The sequence below is a fragment of the Chrysemys picta genome, chromosome 15, assembly GCF_011386835.1.
Source record: "Chrysemys picta bellii isolate R12L10 chromosome 15, ASM1138683v2, whole genome shotgun sequence".
Taxonomy (NCBI): Eukaryota; Metazoa; Chordata; order Testudines; family Emydidae; genus Chrysemys; species Chrysemys picta.
The window spans coordinates 3,726,395-3,746,810 of record NC_088805.1 but is presented as its reverse complement, the minus strand read 5'-3'; the positions used below and the strand labels follow the sequence as shown (position 1 = coordinate 3,746,810).

At 56.5% G+C, this 20,416-nt stretch overlaps 1 protein-coding gene across 5 annotated transcripts in view; it reads right to left on the bottom strand.

The window, feature by feature from the left end:
* Positions 1-5,850: 5,850 nt before the first annotated feature.
* Positions 5,851-20,416, bottom strand: part of LOC101946607 (trichohyalin-like) — a 59,357-nt gene continuing 44,791 nt past the window's right edge. For 2 of the 5 annotated variants that reach the window (XM_042844844.2, XM_042844847.2), the window contains 8 exons: positions 20,055-20,228; positions 17,254-17,385; positions 16,037-16,257; positions 14,414-14,552; positions 13,387-13,470; positions 12,435-12,637; positions 10,214-10,292; positions 5,851-8,727 (listed from right to left, as the gene is read on the bottom strand). In XM_042844844.2, coding sequence (XP_042700778.2) covers positions 8,461-8,727; positions 10,214-10,292; positions 12,435-12,637; positions 13,387-13,470; positions 14,414-14,552; positions 16,037-16,257; positions 17,254-17,385; positions 20,055-20,228 — 1,299 coding nt within the window. In that variant the 3' untranslated portion in view covers positions 5,851-8,460. The remainder of the gene's footprint in view (positions 8,728-10,213; positions 10,293-12,434; positions 12,638-13,386; positions 13,471-14,413; positions 14,553-16,036; positions 16,258-17,253; positions 17,386-20,054; positions 20,229-20,416) is intronic. The other 3 variants (XM_024109554.3, XM_042844845.2, XM_042844846.2) reach the window with 3 other exon arrangements.

Genomic DNA, 20,416 nt, shown 5'->3' with positions numbered 1-20,416 from the left:
ATGTTTTTCTACATTTTCAAATATATTGAATTCAATACAACACAGAATACAAAGGGTACAGTGCTCAATTTATATTATTTTTTATTACAAATATCTGCACTGTAAAAATGATAAACAAAAGAAACAGTATTTTTCAATTCACCTCATACAAGTACTGTACTGTAGTGCAATCTCAATCGTGAAAATGCAACTTACAAAAGTAGGTTTTTTGTTACGTATTTAATTAACGCATTATTTTTTTAACTAGCGTCTTCAGCATGGAAGCATGTGCTCTGGAACGATGGCAGAAGCATGAATAGACATGAAAGTTTAGGGCATCTGGCATGTAAATATCTTGTGACGCCGGCTACAACAGTTCCATGCGAATGCCTGTTCTCACTTTCAGGTGACATTGTAATTAAGAAGTGGGCAGCATTATCTCCCGTAAATGTAAAGAAATTTGTTTCTCTTAGCGATTGGCTGAACAAGAAGTAGGACTGAGTGGACTTGTAGGCTCTAAAGTTTTACACTGTTTTTGAATGCAGGGGTCAGGGCCCGCTCCAGGCACCAGGCAACCAAGCACATGCTTGGGGCGGCACCTGGTAAGGGGCGGCCAATCTTGGGGTGGCGGGGGGCAGCGTGGCACGGCATTCTGCGGGGGGGGGCACTCCGGCGGCGCTTGGCGGGGGCGCTGCGGCACATGGGCGGGGCGCGGCGCTCAGGGAGGGGTTCCAGCGGCGCAGCGCTCGGCGGGTTCCGGCATCACAGCACTCGGCGGGGGGGGGGGGGGTGCGCTCTGGCAGCGTGGCGCTTTTTTTTGCTGCTTGGGGCAGCAAAAAAGTTAGAGCCGGCCCTGGCAGGGGTGTAGCAGGGTGGTTACCCCACTCCAAAAATAGCAGGGATTAAAAGCAGCCCTGCAGAGGGCTTCAGCTCTAACCGCTGCTAGGCTGATTGGGGAAGTAGCTGCAGTTGGGCCACGCCCCAAGCAGGCCACAGCTGGCCTGTATAAGAGGCTGGGAGCCAGGAGCTCTAGAGTCTCTCTCTGCGTTCAGGGAGAGAAGGGCCTGGCTGCAGGGAGCTAGACACAGGGTACCTGGAGTGGAGCAGGGCTGGGGAAAAGCCTTGGGGGCTGGGAAGCCCTAGGCCAGCAACTCCCCAGGCTGCAGGGCCTGCTCCTAGGCCCATATAGGTATTGGGGTTGCAATACCCCCCACCTCAAGATCCCCTCCACCAGAGATGGGGGGGGGGGAGATTGTCTATTCCTATCGCCCCAGCATTCCTCTCAGCTAGGCCTGCAGGGAGTCCCTCTCCAGCACAAGGAGCAGCTGGCTCCCTTCCTCCAGTGTTTGGGTTCCCATCATCGACCGCTCTGGTCCTACATGGGCTCCTACTTCAGTTTGGGTTCCTGCATTGGCCCTCCTGGCTCCCATGTGGGTTCCCAGGCTTGTCTGGGGCCTCGCTGACAATCCCCTCTTTTGGGCCCTGGTCGTCACCACTCCCTCCTTCAGGGCAGTCTTGGACCCGGCCCTGCGGCCTCCCCCTCCTTTTCTGGGGCCTAGGCCATTTTCCCCAGCACCCCTTGTGGCAGAGGAGGCACAACCAGTGCTCACCCCTGCCCACCTCAGGGCTAGGCTGGGCCCTGCAAGTTCTGTGAGGGCACTCCCTCTTCATGTGCCCCGGCTCCCCACAGGCCCAACAAGTTTGGAGCTCCCCTGTTAACCTCACAGGGGGCACTCTCCTAGGTCCATCGTGTCCCGGGTGGAGCCCCTTTGCTCCAGTCCGGTAGGGGCACTCCCTTCTCAAGTGTTCCCGTCGCCCACAGGCAAAACAGTCTTTAGGCCCTGGCCTCCAGCCCACGGTGCCTGGCCCCCGTTGAGGTCCATGTGCCCTCCCCCGCAGCCACTGAAGCAGCCCTGCTTGCTGCTCGACGAGCCGGGCTACACAGGCTCTCCAGTAATAGTCTCTCATGTTTTCTTCTCCACCGTCTGTTCCTCAATGCTCATGTTCTGAGTTGGGCAATTGTCCCACAGTTCTTTGCCCTGCCCCTTGTGTCAGTGGCAGACCGCTATGCCTGCATTCTCCACCATGTGTAGAGGAGCAGACTCACCCCTGCAGCGCCTCCTCCTGGTGACTTCTGGGAATTACCTCTTCCAGCATCCTGGCGTGCCTCCTGCAGGCTGGTGATCCACCTGTCCTCCGGCCCTGTGTCCCTCCCAGACCCTGGTGCCCTTGTATCTGGGGTGCTGCCCCCTGGCAGTACACCCCTCAGTACTAGGTAGGGTTACCATATTTAACAAATAAAAAAAGAGGACCCTCCACGGGGCCCTGGCCCTGCCCATTTCCCACCCCAGCCCTGCCCCAACTCCGCCCCCTCCTCCCTCCCACTCCCAGCCATGCGAAAAGGGCTGCCCGAGCGCTACGGACTTCACGGTTTGCCGGGCAGCCCCCAGACCCTGCGCCCCCATCCCGCGCTTCCCCATCGCAGCTGGAGCCCGGAAGGGGAAGCGCCCAGCTGGGGGCACAGGGTCTGGAGGCTGCCCGGCAAACCGTGAAGCCGGTAGTGCTTGGGCTTCGGGCAGCCCCTATGCCTCCGGACCCTGCGCCCCCGGCCGGGCACTTCCCCTCCTGGGCTCCGGCGGCGCAGGGTCCGGAGGCATAGGGGCTGCCCAAAGCCCGTAGCGCTCGGCTCTTAAACAGAGCCGAAGAGTCGGGGAGGAGCAGAGCCGCCGTGGCCGGAGGCTCTGCTCCTCCCTGTCTCTTCGGCTCTGTTTAAGAGCCGAGCTGCCCGAGCGCTACCGGCTTCAGGCAGCCCCCTTGCCTCCGGACCCTGCGCCGCCGGAGCCCGGGAGGGGAAGTGCCCGGCCGGCAGCTGGGGTCCGGAGGCAAGGGGGCTGCCTGAAGCCCATAGCACTCGGGCAGCTCGGCTCTTAAACAGAGCCGAAGAGACAGGGAGGAGCAGAGCAGCCGCGGGAGGGGAAGTGCCTGGCCAGCATTTTCCCCGGACATGTTCGGCTTTTTGGCAATTCCCCCCGGACGGGGGTTTGATTGCCGAAAAGCCGGACATGTCCGGGAAAAAACGGACATATGGTAACCCTAGTACTAGGGTCTCCCCTCCCTGGGGAACCCCCACCCACTATCCCCACCTCACCTCAGAATAAGGCCATTGCCAGTCTCCAACTAGCCCCCATTCCCTGGGGCAGACTGCAGTATAGGCCACTCATCACAGGCAAGGTTGGGTTTGGACCTACTGCCTTGGCCTAGCCGTGGGCTGCCCTCTGCAACCCCCAGTACCCCTTGGCCTCCTACTAGGCCACAGCCTGGGGCTATCCAGGCTGGAGCGCCCCAGGTACTTTGTGTCTAGCTCTCTGCAGCCAGGCCCTTCTCTTCCTGAAGGTAGAGAGAGGCTCCTGGCTCCCAGCCTCGTATATAGGGCCAGCTGAGGCCTGATTGGGGCGTGGCCCAGCTGTGGCTACTTCCCCAATCAGCCCAGTAGCGTTTCCCTTTGCCCCAGCCCTCTGCCAGGGCTGTTTTAAACCCCTCAGGCAGGAGCGGGGTAACCACCCTGCTACAAGGCGGTTTTTGTACATAATTCTACATATGTAAGTTCAACTTTCATGCTAAAGAGATTGCACTACAGTGCTTGTATTAGGTGAATTGAAAAATACTATTTCCTTTGTTTTTTACTGTGCAAATATTTGTAATAAAAATAAATATAAAGTGAGCACTGTACCCTTTGTAATCTGTGTTGTAATTGAATATATTTGAAAATGTAGAAAACATTCAAAACTATTGAAATAAATGGTATTTTATTATTAACAATGTGATTAATGGCGATTCAGTTTGTTAATTGCTTGACAGCCCTATTTGAAATTCAGTGTCATAAAGGACTGCGGGTCCCATTCAGGCAGCTGCCATCTCTCTGCAACACAAGGAGTTATGGCCAGGTTTTTAAAGGTATTGAGCTGCCTAACTGCCATTGACATTGATGGGAACTAGGCACATAAGTACCTTTAAAAGTCTGAGCCCATGTGCCTGATGTTAGCTGCCAGTCCAGTTCACAAGCACTGATTGCTTCCCCCAGGTACTGTTTGCATTGGGATCCTTAGACCTTTGCCTGCACAAGAAAGTTGCTGCAGTTTAACTTAACTTAATTTCTATCTTACAGATATAAATGCCTGTGTGGACACTCTTAGGCCAAGGTAAAAGTGGCTCATTTGGGTTTAACTGTAACTTGTTCCCGTTGACGTAAGCGGAGTGTGTCCAGGGAGGGTTTTGCACTGATTTAACTAAATAGGTTTAAATCACACCTAGTGCCCTTGTTTACACCCAGACATGGTACGGCTTTCGCCATAGCAGTATAGTTAAGGTGCCTGCCCCTCACGTGGCTGCAGTTAAAGCAATGTAAAGGTGCTTGCAGTGATACAGCTTATTCCATACAGGAAGGGGAATAAATTATACTCATCTAAGGCACTTTATACAGTCTAACGCTCCACACTAGGTGTTCTACCATATATCTAGATTGGTAAGAAATCACCTCCCTCTCCCCACCTGGCATACAGCCGTACAAACACTGTGCATACAGCAGGTCTTCGTTAAACTTCAGTGCTCCTACGTGTGTTGATGAGCACTTCGGTTGGTTGCAGGACTGCAGGGGTTGTGAACTAGTTTTGCAGGAAGAGTCATTCCCACCGCAAACATGACTTTATAGCATTAGAAGTAGGTTCCCCAGCTTTAGTATATAGTGGAAATAGCAACTGCAATGTATTTATTAGCCTTTCCTCCCTCTTGTATCCAGCCCCCCTGCATGTAAGTGTGATGGTTGTTTTGTTATCATGCTGTTTATTAAAGCATAAAATGCAATGTGCGCTCTCTGTTTATTAGCATTCAGCATGGAAGGGGCAGGTCCCCTCCCCACCAGCACAGAAGAGCAAGGTGCTTTGAGCACATCCCCAGATTACAGGCAGCTCTGCCAGCCTATCCAGGGGGAAGCAGCCATTGCAGTTCTTAGGGCACACGACAAGCTCTGGGACAAGGCTGGCCAGTTCAAATCCTGATGGCGACCAATGTACTATGTTGACCCCTCTACAGTCACCGCAGCCTCTTGCTCTGTCACCAGTCGCAGACTCATTCACATCTTTTGCTCCTGACCAACTTCCCAATCTCCTGGCCCCACACCCTTCTCCAGCGATTAGGCCCAGCCTTTTCAGCATTGCTCTGCTCAGCAGGTGCGTGTTGGGTGCCGAGGACTAGCTCCACAAAGGAACATGGGCATCCCAAGGCTCAGAGGTGTCAGGCCATTGGTGGCTCTGGGCACGTGCACCACTAGCCACAGAGGCGCCTGCGGAAACTTGCCAACGACAGGATTAGGTAGAAGCTGAGCAGGGGGGTTGAGGATCTCCGGCCTGCTTAAGTCCCTTTGTAGACTAGACCTGAGCGCTTAGCCTCATGGAAAACGGCTCTGCTCCAATCCTACTACCCCTGTGGTAGGGTCTCTCTGCTGGTGACGCTATTGCAAGCGGATTATTTTGGAACAAGTCTCCCTGGTCAGCTCCTACAATCTGACACTAATGAGTTCAATTTGCCTCCTGCAGAACTGTGCATGTTATTAGATGTGACTAGAAACTGATGCAACTAGGAGGCATTTTGTGGGGGATAAAACATTTATTCTGGCCCAAGATGTCACACAGCTCCAGTATTTGTGGGGTCCCCTTGTTTTGTGTTTTCTTTCCCCCACCGTCACCCTGCTACTGCAGTTTTAGCCTGGCTCCAAACACTGCCCTGAGGGGCCTGCTTGACAAGCTTCTCTTAAAACACCCCAACAAAATTACCCCCAAAACCCCTCCCCCCCCCACATATAAAACCAGGCGCTCCGAGTGTGCCGTGTTGTTTTTATATACAAAGTATCTACAGCCATGGGTGCAATACACTGGTCCCGTGCAATGGACAGCAGTTGGAAACACCTGCAGGTAATAAGAGATACAGCTGTCGTGATTGTGCTGGTCCGGTATATTCATGTCACAAGCCGGCGGGGGTAGGACGAGTGGGTTAACCATGGCTTGCAAGGCATCGGGAGTGCTCTGCCTGCTAGGCTTCAGGATGCGCCAAATCTACAAATGCTGTGGTGCCCCCGAGGAGGCCAAGGCTTACCTTTCACTAACACACTGGGCTTTTTAAAGACAGGTTGAAGCGCTGAGGCAAAAAAACTGATCAACATCCACTTTAGCATCCCCCTCTCGGCATTTAACCACACTATGCTGGTGTTGGGAATGAAGCTAGCCTGTAGCAGCACATCTACAAAGACTGCTGCGGTGGAGCGAGCACGTTTAGCGGGACCATGTCACAGTGCTGACCGCCCCGGAACTCACCCTCTGCCCAGTCTCAGAGACCGGAGGGTGGGCAGTCAGGCCTAGTGGTTAGAACAGGAGTCAGTAGCCAAGACTAGGGGCCCGGGGAAGAGCTGGAGTTAGAAATCAGAGCTGAGGGTCAGCGCTGGATTACCTGGCCTGAGGCAAGGCACAAGTAGGATTGGAAACAAGCAGGTATAGGAACTAGCACATCCATGAGCAAATGCTTTGAGCAACTCCCAAACTCCACTGGTGCTGGGCTTAACAGCTGGCCTGCTGCCGCTGCCCACCAACTGGGGGATGCAGCCCATCAGGCAGCCTACTGTAGGCCAGCTGCGCTCATTAGGCTGCCCAGAGACTGGCTCCGCTCAGGCCTCATACCTGACATCTAGGCTACTCTGACCCAGACCTGCCCCCAGTTGCATTTTGAAAGCTGGCAAAGCACTGCACGGAGGCATTGCAAAGATGGCTCTGCTGCTACTTGGAACCCAGACGGATCGCAACCTGCACTGAAAACAAGATGCAGAATCCTGAGCCATCTTCAGATCTGCAGCCCAACCAGCCAGAGCTGTGCCCAGACTTCTTGGCTTGCTCTTGTGAGGAGCAGGCCTGTGCTTCTGGAATATTTGACACACACTCCCCCACGGGACCTGGGCTCTATTCTTGGCTGGCCTGCTGGATGACCTTGGGCAGGCCACTTCATCTTTACGTACCTCACTTTCCCCATGTGTAAAATGGGGATAATGAAGCTGACCTCTTTTTTACAGAGCTTTGAGATCTGCCGATGAAAAGTGCTATAGAAGACCTAGGGATTATCATCATCATCTTGGTAATTACCCGCAGATTGCTGAGTTAACATCATTATTCATATGCTGGTAGCACTTGCCTTGTGCAAACGGGGAGGAAGGCCCAGTCCCTGCCCCAAAGAGCTTAGCATCAAGTGCCTCCTGCTTGGCACAGGAGCCAGGATAGGGTTTGAAGGATGCCAAGGCATCCTTCAGACACATACAAATACCCGCTGCCCCCAGCCACAACGGGCACTCTTTGCCCTGTAACTGCCAGAGCCACCCACGCTCAGCCCAGAGGTGCAATGCTCCTCCACCTCTGCTAGCAGAAAAGACATCACTCCACTCCTGGGGCTATGAGACCCTCTCTGCCCCTTCTCTCACAGCCTCCCGCAGCATCAACCCCTTGAGGCATCAGCGGAGACTTTTCCACTTGGGCTCCAGTGTTTGCCTGGACTTGCTCATTGGACTGGCCCCAGCGTTGAACAGTCACTGCCTGGCTCCAGTAGTGCCCTAGATCCCCTCCCTGACCGATCACTCCCGTCTTCACCCACTGACTGAACGGGTCTGATCGGAAGGGAACAAGGGCCTTGGCTTCACCAAGCAGGAAACTAAGCCCAGGGGCATGAAGAGCAGCCCAGAGTTCGTGACGGGGTCGCGTCCACACAAGTTGCTCAGCGGAGAACGTCCTGGGTTCTTCTCAAGCTCATATGATCGGCTTCTTTCCTCACTCCCGGGCGCAGCGAATGTGCCGCTGGATACCCTCGACGTCGAGAGTGACTCCACCCCTGCCATAGCCAAGCCTCCACCACCCACTGTCTGTCCACAGAAGACGACTCTTCCACCTGCTCCAGCTTCATGTTCCCCACTTCCTACACGCGCTATTTCCCACAGCTCGCCCCATGGAACTGTGGGAAAGAGAGAGCTGCTGTCAGGAGCCTCTGGAACAGGGAAAAGAGAAAAATCACGCAAGCTGGGCTCCGAACAATTTAGCTCCTTCCCACCCGTGCAGCTTGACACAGCTCGGTGAGAAGGTCTCCCGACCTGTGGCAGGTGGAGCCCAAGAGACAACTTCCGGAGGGAGGGGGAAGGAGGAAAGCGACTTGGTTGGGAGTGTGGGAGACAATTCGGAAGTGGGTGGGGACGAGGACACGGGGGCAGGGGGAGGGTTTGAGGAAAGCCACAGTGACAGGGAAGGAGGGGGAGCTTAGAGACACTCAGCCCTGGTCCTCAAAAGGTATTTAGGCATCTAAATGGCTTTCAACAGGCGGTAGACAACTCAATACCTCTGAGGATTGGGCCGCTGAACCCAGCACATGGCTGCAGTGAGCCTGGGCAGCCGAACTCGGCAGTCACAGCCTGCAGCTCGCGGCTAGTCCCTCAGGCCAGGCTGCGGGGAGCGCCGGCCCCATTACCTTGTCTCTGCCCGTCTGGCCTGGCTCTACCCGCAGGGCGGCGAGGTCCTCCAGGCTGCCCCCGCGGTAGAGGGCGTTCTCTGCCCGCAGCTCCCTCACGCGGCCCTGCAGCTGGCGCAGGAGCTTTGAGGACACAAAGCCGTGCTGCCCGAGTGGGGTGGAGGAGGAGGAGGTGGGGCAGAGATGGGTGTGCTCGCTCCGGTCCTGTGGGCAAGAAAAAGGAGAAAGCTTCAGCCGGGGGTCAGAACATGCTGAGCACGGCTGGAGGCACATAGGCCCAGCACATAGGCCCTGGAGACACCAAGGCTGCTCCCACCTGGCCACTGGGGAGGTGCACAGTCGGGGGGCCAGAGCCTGGAACTAGGCCAGGAGATCTGGGTTCTGTTCCTGACTGCCACAGGCTTGTCGGGCGACCACAGATAAATCAGCGCAGTGAGCCTCAGTTTCCCCACTGTGCTGAGAGACATCTGGGTGAGACACACGATACCAGGGCTGCGTGCTGTTAACTAATTAGTTAAGCACCATAACACTCCCACAAGGCAGGAGAAGTTTGGGAACCCTGAAATGAAGCCATCTCTGGGGTGGAACAGGGCACCAGTTAACAGCACACGGCCACACTGCCAAGAGATGAAGTAGAATGTGTCCAACTGAGAGTGCAGGGGCACTGGGGGAGGGGAAGAAGGGAGCTACCTGAGCTTGGATAGGGCCAGAACACTGGGGCTCAGGACTCATATACACCAAGGGGGGGGCATGGGATCCTCATGGAGCATAAGGGGTCAGTTCATGTGAGAGACAGCGCCTCCAGCCGCACAGCGCCTCCAGCCGCACACGCCTCCACACAGCGCCTCCACACAGCACCTCCAGCCGCACACGCCTCCACACAGCGCCTCCACACAGCGCCTCCGCACACGCCTCCAGCCGCACACGCCTCTGCACAGCGCCTCCAGCCGCACAGCGCCTCCAGCCGCACAGGCCTCTGCACAGCACCTCCAGCCGCACAGGCCTCCACACAGCACCTCCAGCCACACAGGCCTCCACACAGCGCCTCCAGCCGCACACGCCTCCAGCCGCACAGGCCTCCACACAGCACCTCCAGCCACACAGGCCTCCAGGCGCACAGGCCTCCACACAGCATGTCCAGCCACACACGCCTCCAGCCGCACAGGCCTCCACACAGTGCCTCCAGCCGCACAGGCCTCCAGCCGCACAGGCCTCCTGCCCTGGCCCCCTGCAGCTGGGAGTGGGTTAGAGCTGTCTCCGAGGGGGGAGTGCAGCTTCCTGAAGCACCACCACCATGTCCAAGTGCCAGCCCTGGTGCCTCTGCTTGGCCCGTGAGCTCGCCAGGAGCACAGCATTGGGGGCATGGCTGCAGGACACGTAAGGTGCCTGGGAGAGATTAGGGCCACTGGAATAGCCCTGCAGCTGATGGCACCTATCAGCTACTAACACTACTCTGCACCCAGGGCTGGAGTCTAGCCTCCTGGACCATTATCTCCCGGAGAGGCTGCCTTGCCCATTACAATCCCCTGCTCAACCCAGCACATGGCTGGAGCGTCCCACGCCTGGCAAGCCGAGGAAGAGCTGCCGTGTGCCCTCCCGGTGAGACTGACCCAAGCAGAGAGGTTCCCTGACCCAGCCGGGGCCCTGTCACTGTCCTCGCTTTAGCCAGAGGCGAGTGTTTCTCCTTTACCGTGGCAAGCCGCCCGATTTCTGCGTCCAGTCTCTCCCCACTCCTGCGAAGGCCCCTGGGTCTGTCCCAGGAGAAGCGCCTGTGGGGGGAGATCACATTCCCTCATGGGAAGATGGCACGGGAAGGAAAGGCAACCTAGTCTCTCCTCGAGGGCGACTCCCCATCCCTCCACGGTGGGGTCCTGCTGCAATATGCACAGTGCGGGGTGACTGGCGAGCGGAGGGGATACGCTGTGGAGAGCTGTGGAGGGTCTCTCCAGATACAGTCGAGCTGAGAATGGGAGCAAGGGCCAGAGCCCCCCGCATGGCAAACCCCCACCCCCACTGGTTCTGGGACTGGGCCCCAAATGGCCCACACAGACCCTTCCCCATCCCAAACATTCCTACGGTATTCCCCGGAGTAACAGCCGCCCCCGAGGGGCAAACAGCCACCAGTTTAACAGTAAAGACAAGTGTCAGTGGATGAAAAGCTACGGCTGCAAACTCCAGTTCCAGCTCCTGGTTGCTGGCTCTCAGAGGACAGTGGGACTGGGGAGGGGTCACGCGGGGCTCCAGGAGGACTTGGGGCAGCATGGGGAAGGGCAGGAATCTCACCCTCTCACCTCAGCTCCCAGCTGCGACCCACCCTCCCCAGCCACCTCCCTGTGCTAAGTACGCAGGGCCTGATCCCCTGCTGGGTTCCACCAAGTGACACTGGCACCAAGCTGGCCTAGAGCAGAGGACCGTAGGCCCTGTCCGCTTCCAGGTACCATCCCCCAGAAACCTGCCAGGGCTCAAAGGGTTAACCCTGGGATTGCATTGGTGAGTGCCCCACAATGGGACAAACGCTCCATTGACTTTGGTGCCCCCCAGCTCATCCCCCGTGAACCACAGGGATCCACCACCCAGAGCTGATAGCGGCAGGATCCCATTTGCCAGCCAGGCTAGTGTATTGTCTAGTAACTTTGTTATCAGTCCACGCTACGGGAACTGCCAACAATGGGCCCCCACGGGGTGCTCGGCGCATGACCTGCGCCTCAGGGCTCTGCGCATGCCGACGCCAGTGGTTCCCTTTCCCTTACAAACTCCATGCTGCAGCTGCAGGGAGAGAAGCAGCCGTTTCACTGAACAGACTGGCGCCAGGGAAAGCCAGCGGCTCGTGGGTGCCAGGGGAGGAGTGAGATCCCAGGACCACGTGGCAATGAGGGAGGCTAGCTGGCTTGGGTGACCTTGTGGTCACTGCTGTCAACTGGGCCAGGATGGTAGCAGCCAAAAACTGTTACCACCAGGGGGCTGTGCAGAGGCTGGGTGAACCGAGTTTGAGGGGTCTCAGCCCCAGTCACTGGGCTGTCAGCACGTCAGCAGACAGTCTAGGCCTGAATGGGCACCGGAGAGTGAAATACCTCCCCCAGCGCCTTGTGCTGCCTCAGCCACCCCTAGCAGCCAGCTCCAGCGCAGCACTCCAGGCTGTCACTCGGTTTCCCTGACACCCAGCGGTGCCCAGCTACCAAGGGCCTCGCTCGGTCTCCGGGCCGAGCACCGGGCTGCTCTCGCTTTCGCTGACCCCGGAAGCAGGCCCCAGCCACCCACCTGTCTTCACCCTGACTTACTCCAGAGAGGAACATTGGCCTAACTCAGCTCTTGCTGACGTCAACGGTTAAACCCTCCATTGGTTCCAGCTGGGGCAAGCAGGCCAACCCGTCACTCCTCTTTAGAGGTCCCGGACCCACAGTGTGAGCTCCCAGAGTCCCCCGCAGTGTGGCGCCGGCCTCCAGCCATTGCCCAGCCGGGCAGAGGGGGAACTAGTTTTGATGACCTCTTGCATACCTGATTGATTTGTGAGCACTCAGCCTAGCCCCAGAGCGCTATGCCAAGGGGGCGAGTTTACTCTCCCCACTTTACAGGGGAGCTGGGCCCAGCACAAACGTGGGTGCCACCCGCCAGGCACCCCCACCGAAGCGGCACTCTCCCTGCAGCGCGTCACTCTGGGTGTGGCAGGGACATCGGGGATTCACCCAAGGGTCTACAGCAGCTCTCACATCTCCTGCCCCTTTAGCCCTTGGCCACTGGGGACACGCTGCCACCCTCCATTTCTGGGCTTGCTCGAGGAAGCTGGAGATGTGGGCTAGAGCCCTGCACTTCGAAGCCTCAACGAGGCGCAGAGGCCTGGCTGCTGGCGGGGCTAGAGCCCCTAACACTGCCTGTGGGATCTCTCTTCCCTCCCTCCCCATCTATTCACTCACGTCTCCAGCTCCGCATTCAGCTCCTCCTCAAACTTGCGGGCCAGCTTGCAGGTGGTCTGGTCTTTCCAGTGGGCCATGCTCCTCTGGATGGCCCGCAGCTCGCTGTCCTTCTCCCGCAGCTGCTGGCGCAGCGTCTGCTGCTCCCCACCCCCGGCCTCCTTCAGCTGGCTGTGCTGCAGGCTGGCGATCTCCTGGAGATGCTCCTGCAGGATGAGGCCAGTCAGCACAGCTGGTCCCAGGCCTCACATGCCCATTGTCCTCCCCACCCGCCCTGGGCCAGAGGAACCGACGGGTGGGGGACTCATCATGGCTCTCACTCATGAAGGAAGCTAGACACAGGCTGCTGCAGTGCTTGGACCCAGATCTGAAGGTCTGGGGAGGGCGGTTCAGATCCAGGCTAATCTTGGTCTTATCGGAGAAGCCGTCAATCCCGGGGGGAGGCGTGGCCGGATGGAAGCTGGGATCCTGGCAGCCCATGACTAGGGAAGGTGCTAGAGACCTCCCCTCCACTGACCCAGTCTGAATGGCCTGTCCCTGTACTCCAGCCTTTCCCTTCTCAGCCACACAGAGCCACCAGAACGAACGTCCTTATGGGTGGGAGAGGCAACAGAGGGCTGCAGCAGAGATCCTGGGGGCGGGGTGGGGAGATGAAGGTGGCTGCCTGGGGGCAGAGGTGAGAGTCTGGAGGGGAGACTACTTAGGGTCCACACCCTTCCTCCCGCTCTGGAAGCAGCAGGATCTGGGAATCCAGCCCCAGGTCTCCAGCAGCGGAAGGCTGGGCTTTGCTACCCGGCCCAGCCTCAGCATCTCTCTTGGTGGTGTGAAGCATCAGGCACAATCGCAGCTGAGCTCTGGAGGGAGCCCAGGCTGAAGAGCGGGACGGGATTGGGGAGGGGGACGGGGAGGAATGCCCCCCAGGGCAGAGCCGTGCCAGGCTCCCAGAGGGACGTACTTGGATCAGCCGCTCCTTCAGGGCCTCCAGGGCTTCCTGGCTCTCCAAGTGAAGCTGCTCTCGCTGCTGCCTCAGCTCCCACTCCTGCAGGTAGAAGGGACTCGCTGCTGTCAGGGTGAAGTCACACCCCCTTGATAGCCACCCGCTGCCCATACACTGATGTAGCACAGGGCCGGTGCTATGGTTGGCCACAAAGGCACCTTTAACGGCTTCTCTCCTCCGCCAGGTTGTCCACCCTCCTCTCCCTTTCCTGTGGGCAGCTGTCTGGTCAGCACTAGAAACACTGGGGGGCCATTCCGCTCAAGGGCTGGTCCCTGCGGTGACACTGGGCGCCAGATCTCGTCTGTTTCACATCGAGCATTTAGGGAGGGGACAAATGGACCGTTGCAATCCATATGGCACAGGGATCTGTGCCAAGCGTGCGGCATATTCAACTCCATGGAGCCCTCCATGTCTGGATTTCAGGGACGCCGCTGCCCCCACCACTGCACTGTGCCAAGGAGCTTGTCCTCCTCAGAATCAAGTCACAGCTTGCCAGAGAGGCAGGGCCCAGGCTGGCAGTAACCCCGGGGCATTGCTAGCTTTCTATTATTCCAGCAGCACCCTCTCCAGCTGAGATCACAGCCCTGTTGTGCTGGGCGCCGCATAGACACAGAGTAAGACAAGTCCTGTCCTGAGGCGCGTACATACTAAATGGACAAGAGAGACACAGGCTCTATCAGCCTTGAGTTAGGCCAGGGCGCCATCTAGATCCACATCCTGCCTCAGGCACTGGCCACTTCCTAATGCATCAGCAAAAGGGAAAAGGAAAAGCCCACAATGCATCTGGCCAAACGTACTGCCCATAGAGGGGAACGCTGCTCCTGCCTCTATGGCTAGCAGCTTCTGCCCTGAAGCATGAGGCCCCTCGTCTTGGCCAGCAGAACCGCCAAGATCAACAATCTACCCAGCCCCTTTGAAAGCCCCACCACGGCATTTGGCTCTGTGGGAATGAAATGATCTCTCCCCCCCACTTCTCTCCAATCACCTTCTCCTCCTGGAAGTGAAGCACGGTGCGTTTCTGAGCTTCCAGCTCCTGCTGCAAGGCTCCGAGGTAGCGCTGGGTGTCCTCGGTCGCTGCATGCAGGAGCTGGAGTGCGTGGCTGGCCGAGAGGGGAGATGGGCTCCTACAGGAAACAAGCAGCGGTTTGGGACGAGAACACCCACGTAACCGTCTGGGCCTCCACAGTGTGGGACTGACCCTGGCATCTCGGGATCTCACAGCGTGCGCTTCTACTGCCTGAGCTCAAGGACTCGGCGGCTGCTGCAGCCTCGTTAATCTCTGTCCATGGACTACTAGATACTAGAGGGGAGCAGAGCCCAGCACTGTGCCAGGAGGGGCTATGCTGTGCTCACGCTGGGCACAGCCTGCTTGGGAATGGCGCTGTCAGATTAACTTCCCTAGGGGAGACCCGGATTGAAGTCCCTGTGCTGCCCCTGAGTGACCTTGGCCAGCGTCTCTGGCTCAGTTCCCTCTGCAATGAGAGCAGCCCTGCCTTACTACACAGGAAGGCTGGGAGGATAAATACACTGAAGATGGTGAAGTGCCCAGATACCACGGGGATGGACCCCTAGACAGACAGATTCAAACAACGTTCTCCTCTCAGGAGTCTGGCATCTACTCATGACAACGTTCTCCTCCCAGGAGTCTGGCATCTACTCATGGCACAGCAGCTCATACGCGGCAGCCCCACTGGAAGATGTGGGCACTAGCCCTGGAATTTGTGGACCTACCGGAAGCCCCCGCAGCGGCTCATGAATCAGGCGGCCTCGGCTGATTATCGTAGGCCAAGTAGTTGTAGCCGTGTCAGTCCCAGGATATTAGACACAAGGTGGGGGAGGTGAGAGCTTTCACTGGACCAACTTCCTGATGCTCCAGCAAAAGGCAATGAACGTGTCTCATCACCAAGAGATGTTGGCCCAGTAAAGGCTCCTACCGGTCCCTCATTGTCTCTCTGGGGACTGATCATCTGTCCTGCGGTCACGCCCAGGAGCCCCAGCCATGGAGCAGGACCTCACTGTGCTAAGCACCGTACAAACCCAGCACAAACTGATTGCAAGCTCTTTCGGGTGGGGACCACCCAAGTATAAGACAGACAGGGGAAGGGGGCGCCCCAGGGAACCATGAGGTTATAGTGTGATATTGGTGATCCCGCTGTGGGGAGAGCTGGGGGCCCACAGGCAGCAGACACTGGCAGGGAAAGGGGCAGCCAGTGGGTGGGGTGCGCATTGGTTCAGGGCATGCTCTCCACTGCAGCTTCAGGTGGGGATGTTCCTACAGAAGGCTTGGTGGCAACGAAAGCTTCCATCCCCCCGGGGGGGGGGGGGCAGTGGAAACACCAGCTGTTCTCAGCACGGGGCGTGGATCCAGCCCTAAGACAATGACCTTCAGGACACAGCGGGTGAAACCCCCCCTGGGCAGAGGGCTAGCCTAAGGCCTAGGCACCACGGAAGCCTAGGCTGGCTTCTGCCCAAAGGTGAATTTCCCAGGAGGAGCAGAACAACTGCAGCTGAGCCTGCTTGCCATTGGTCAGCGCTGGGCAAGATGGCAGGGTTTTGGCTCCAAAGGCATTAAAAACCATGCCGCATTCAAGAGGTTAAAGGGCCTCACCCATGAGCCATCGGCCCCCTGCCTCTCTCGGGAAGCAGGTCCTGGAGGCGTTGGCATGCCAAGCCGATCTCCCTGGCCAGGGAGCGCTCAGCCCGCTCGGCTTGGGACTGCGCCTCCCGCTCCCGGAAGGACATTTCGTTCTGCTCAGCCCGTAAGTGGCTCTGCTCCTCCTCCAGCTGCTGCAGCCTCGCTCTCAGCCGGTCACTCTCACGAGCCCTCTCCTAGGGCGAGGGACACAAAAACAGAGGGTTTAGCAACAATGCACTGGGAAGGAAATTTCTGTTCTCCCAGGACTCCCAGCTCCAAGCACTGCGGCACATCTGGATTGCTCCAATCACAGCAGAATATCTGCATTGCTACAGCCCCAAGGCTCCCGGCTGTGTGGCACATGTAGCTGCAGCTTCCCTTTCCTGCAGTGCAGGTAAGGTGAGTTTGTTTCTACGTTGTGGGAAGGGCCCACTACAGCCAGTTGCTTAGTAGGGGATTGTGACGAAGTGGGAATGTTCTCCATGTTTTCTCTGAATACCGTGTGGGTGCCTCACTTTCCCCTATGCATTTTGTAAGTATCTAGGTGGTGGGATAAGGTGTGATTGTTGCAGAGCCCTAGAGGGCAGGTATGATTCTGTCTGCACAGATAATGGCCATCACCCTGTCTCCTAGCAACTGATGGCCTGGGCCCCTCCCCTGTAAGTTGGCACCTAAGGTGTTGGAGAACACAGAAATCAGTGACCTCCTGGCCCGGGAAAGAGACAAAGGCCAGAGGAGGGGCTGGAGGAGGTTTTCAGTTTGGAGCTGGCTGGGGAAACAAGGAGGCCAGAACTGGGGTCTGGGCTCCCTACCCCCCAAAATGGACCCGAGTGAGGGGTCCTGTTTTCTGAACATACAAGCTGTTTTGGACTGTGTTCCTGTCGTCTAATAAACCTTCTGTTTTACTCGCTGGCTGAGAGTCACGGTGAGTTGCAGGAAGTGGGGGGTGCAGGGCCCTGACTCCCCCACCCTCCGTGACAGGGATGAAGCTCCATTCACAACACTCAAGACACAGACTCACTGGGCTAGGACAGAACGATCCATGTTCAAGCAGGCTGGGTCAATCGGGGGATGGGGAGGGATGAGCCAGTGGCTTCCCTCCTGCAGGGGAGTCAGGTCAAATCCTCCTCCATGTCCATGAACCCCTAAACTCCTCACTCCCCCCTCCCTGGCCTGGCAGCCATCCCCACCTGCTCCAGCTCCTCGCGCAGTCTCCTTAGTGCCTCCGTCTTCTCCTCCTGTAGCAGCGTCCGCAGCTCTTCCAGCGCCTCCTGCTTCTCCCGCTGGAGCGAGTGGCCGTGGAGCTCCAGCTCCTGAATTCTCTGCAACACAAGCCGGGAGGAACCTGCTGTAACTCCAGCCATCCCATCCTCTGCCTTTCCCCAGTGAGCCCTCTTCAGGCCAGCTTACACTCTGTCCTGTGGGAAGCCCCATCACGACACACTGGCTTTGCCACAAGCCGGTTGCCACTCACGGCCTACTCCACTTACAGCGCAGAGAGGCCAGTTTAGCCTGAAACACAGCACAGTACGTGGGAGATAAAGTGATGTCAAAGAATCAGCTACCGGCCCTTGCTCAGCGCAGATTCCCGAGGTGTGCGGTCTGGTAAGCTGGGTTCTGGGCCCCATTCTGCTCCTGACCACTGTCTGGTGCTGAGCAAACAACTTTCCTGCTCGGGCCTCAGTTTCTCATCTGTAAAATGGGGATGATACTACTTCCCTACTGACCTCTACAGCAGGGTCTGAGCAAGCGGTTTCGTTTATGTTTATAAACTGATTTACAAATATAAACCCTAATTAGTAGCAGTAGTAATCCTGCATTGCGACAGAATATACCCCCATGTCCACACCCTAAACAGCTTTGTACAAAATATGCCTTGTGAGGTACCATCTGAAAACCCATAATTTGCTGATCAGTAATGTCATGGCAAAATGCACGTAGCAGTTTGATCTGTGAAGTTATAAACGTAATTTGATTCCATGACTAAAAGTATGTTTTCCAGAAACGATTGGGGAGTGTCCAAACCAGTTCCTCAGAGACAAAGCCCAAGCTGTCGCCTCAGCCAGATGTAAACAAGGCTGCTAAGTGGCAGTTCTTTGGCAGGAAAGGGGGCGGGGCAAAAAAAAAATCTACATCTTAGCAAAGAAACAGTATGGAGTTCCCGTCCACACAGTCTGCCTGTTGCCATGCTCTCAGCTGGAAATGCTTCTCAAAGAGGAAACAGGACTATAAAAAGAAGAGGCAGATACTCCCAGGCACCCCTCCTTCATCCTCTCTCTCTGTCCACTGATTCACAGCACGAGAAGGGACAAAGGAAGCAGCCATTAAACAGAGGAAGGGCTCCTGGCCTAAGAAGTTTGGTCACTAAGACTCTTGAGAGCATGTGGTGAGAAAACCTTGCTTTGAATTTAACAGTTAAATCAGGAACCAGTTGCATTTTATCTTTATTTTTCTTGTAACTATTTCTGACTTTTATGCCTCATGACTTGTACTCACTTAAAATTTCCCTCTTCGTAGTTAATAAAGTTGTTTTATTGTTTTATCTAAACCAGTGAGTTTAAATTGAAGTGTCAGGGAAATTCCATTTGGGGCAACAAAGTGTGCATATTATTCCTATTAAAGAAATACGGTCTTTATGAATGTGTATTGTGCAGGAGAGGACTGGGCGGTACAGGACCTACCTTTCCGGGGGGAAATCTAGGACTGGGGGTGTGCTGAGGTCACCCTGCAGTAGAACCCAGGCTGGGGAGAGCCAAGGTGTAGCTGGGAGCGACTTGCCTGCTGGAGCTGTTTGTGAGCAGGCCAGACTGGAGGCTACCGCAGCTAAGCCGTGCAAAGGGCACTCCAGGTTAAAGGGCAGGAGCGACACAGCTACTCACTAGTCTGGATCGTACCCTGGATACATCACAGAATTAGTAGCAGTAGTAATCCTGCACCCATGAGCTCTGCCAGGACCTCCCCATCACTCTGGAGCCACCGGAAAATCGCAGAATATTTTGCCAGCCATTATTTGATGCTACAGGCTCTTTCAAAAAGAATCAGAACCATGGCACCTCTTTGCAGCTCCCTGGAAAAGGTGATTGTGCCAGATCAGCAGAGTCAGGGACCATTTCATTTCCTAGCTCTGTGAAGTGTCTTAGAAGTCAGAGCCTCTGCCGCAAAGAAATGGGAAGAGAGGTTCGGCCCCTCTGCCTTCAATGTGGCTCTGCACAGGTTTGCTAAAGCCTGTGGGACTAGAAGCAAGCCAGACCATTGGTTCACCATGTAAACATATGATAGCACTCTGCACTGACAGCACCATCCAGCAGAAGATCTCAAAGCACTTCCGAGAGGTGGGTGAAGTATCATTATCCCCATTTTACTGCTGGGAAAACCGAGGCAAAGACCCTGTCTAGACAAGGGTTGCTGGTTGTGTGGTAACACGTTGATTGCAAATTAATATGAGTTAACCCACATGACTGTAAATGCAACTAGCATCTCTTCACGAAGGTTTGGTGCTGGAGGTGGTTCACGCAATGCTGAGCCCTAGAGAGAACCATAACCAGGATCAAACACTTGTGTCCGGGAACAAACCTTCACAGCTGAGTTAGTTAACAATCAATTAATATGTGCTGGCACCCAAGCACAGAGAAAGGATGGCCCAGCAGCTCAGGCGCTAGCCTGGGACCTGCGAGACGTGGGTTTGAATCCCTGCTCTTCCACAGGCTTCCTGTGTGACCTGGGCAAGTCACTTCACTTCCCCGTATAATGGAAAAGATAGCCCTGCCCCGTGGGGGTGTTTACACTGAAAACGGTGAGGTGCTCAGATGCTAGGAAAGTGGGGAGTGTAGACATGCAAAAGAGATCAGAAGGCAAGGCTGGTGCAGTGATGTGCCCAAGGCTACACAGCAAGTCATTGGCTCAAGTGGGGCGAGAACCTGGCAGCTCTGGCTCCACTTCTGTAGCCAGCCTGCCCCCGCGTGGGAGGAGGAAGGTTTATGGAGACACCCACCTTCTGGTACTCCAGGGTTTTATTCTGCAAAACTGACACCATCCTCTTCCCTTTGTCCAGGGCCTCCGCATGCGCTCTCTGACTCTGCTCTTCCAGCGTCCCACGCTGCACCTGGAGCGCTTCCCTCTTCTCAGCCTCCCACTTCCTTTGCTCTTGAAGCAGAGCACTCTGAACCTAGGGTCATGCACAGCAGGGACCTGGGTGAGCTCCCCACAAGGAAGCCGAACAGAGCTAGCTGCTCCTGGGGGCACCCATCCTGTTCTGAGCGTCTGGTCTGAGAAGCACTGGCCCCAGGAGGAGGCATAAGCCATGGAGCCAGGGAAAATGCCAGCGCAGGGACAGCCAGAGCACGGGCAGCAGCA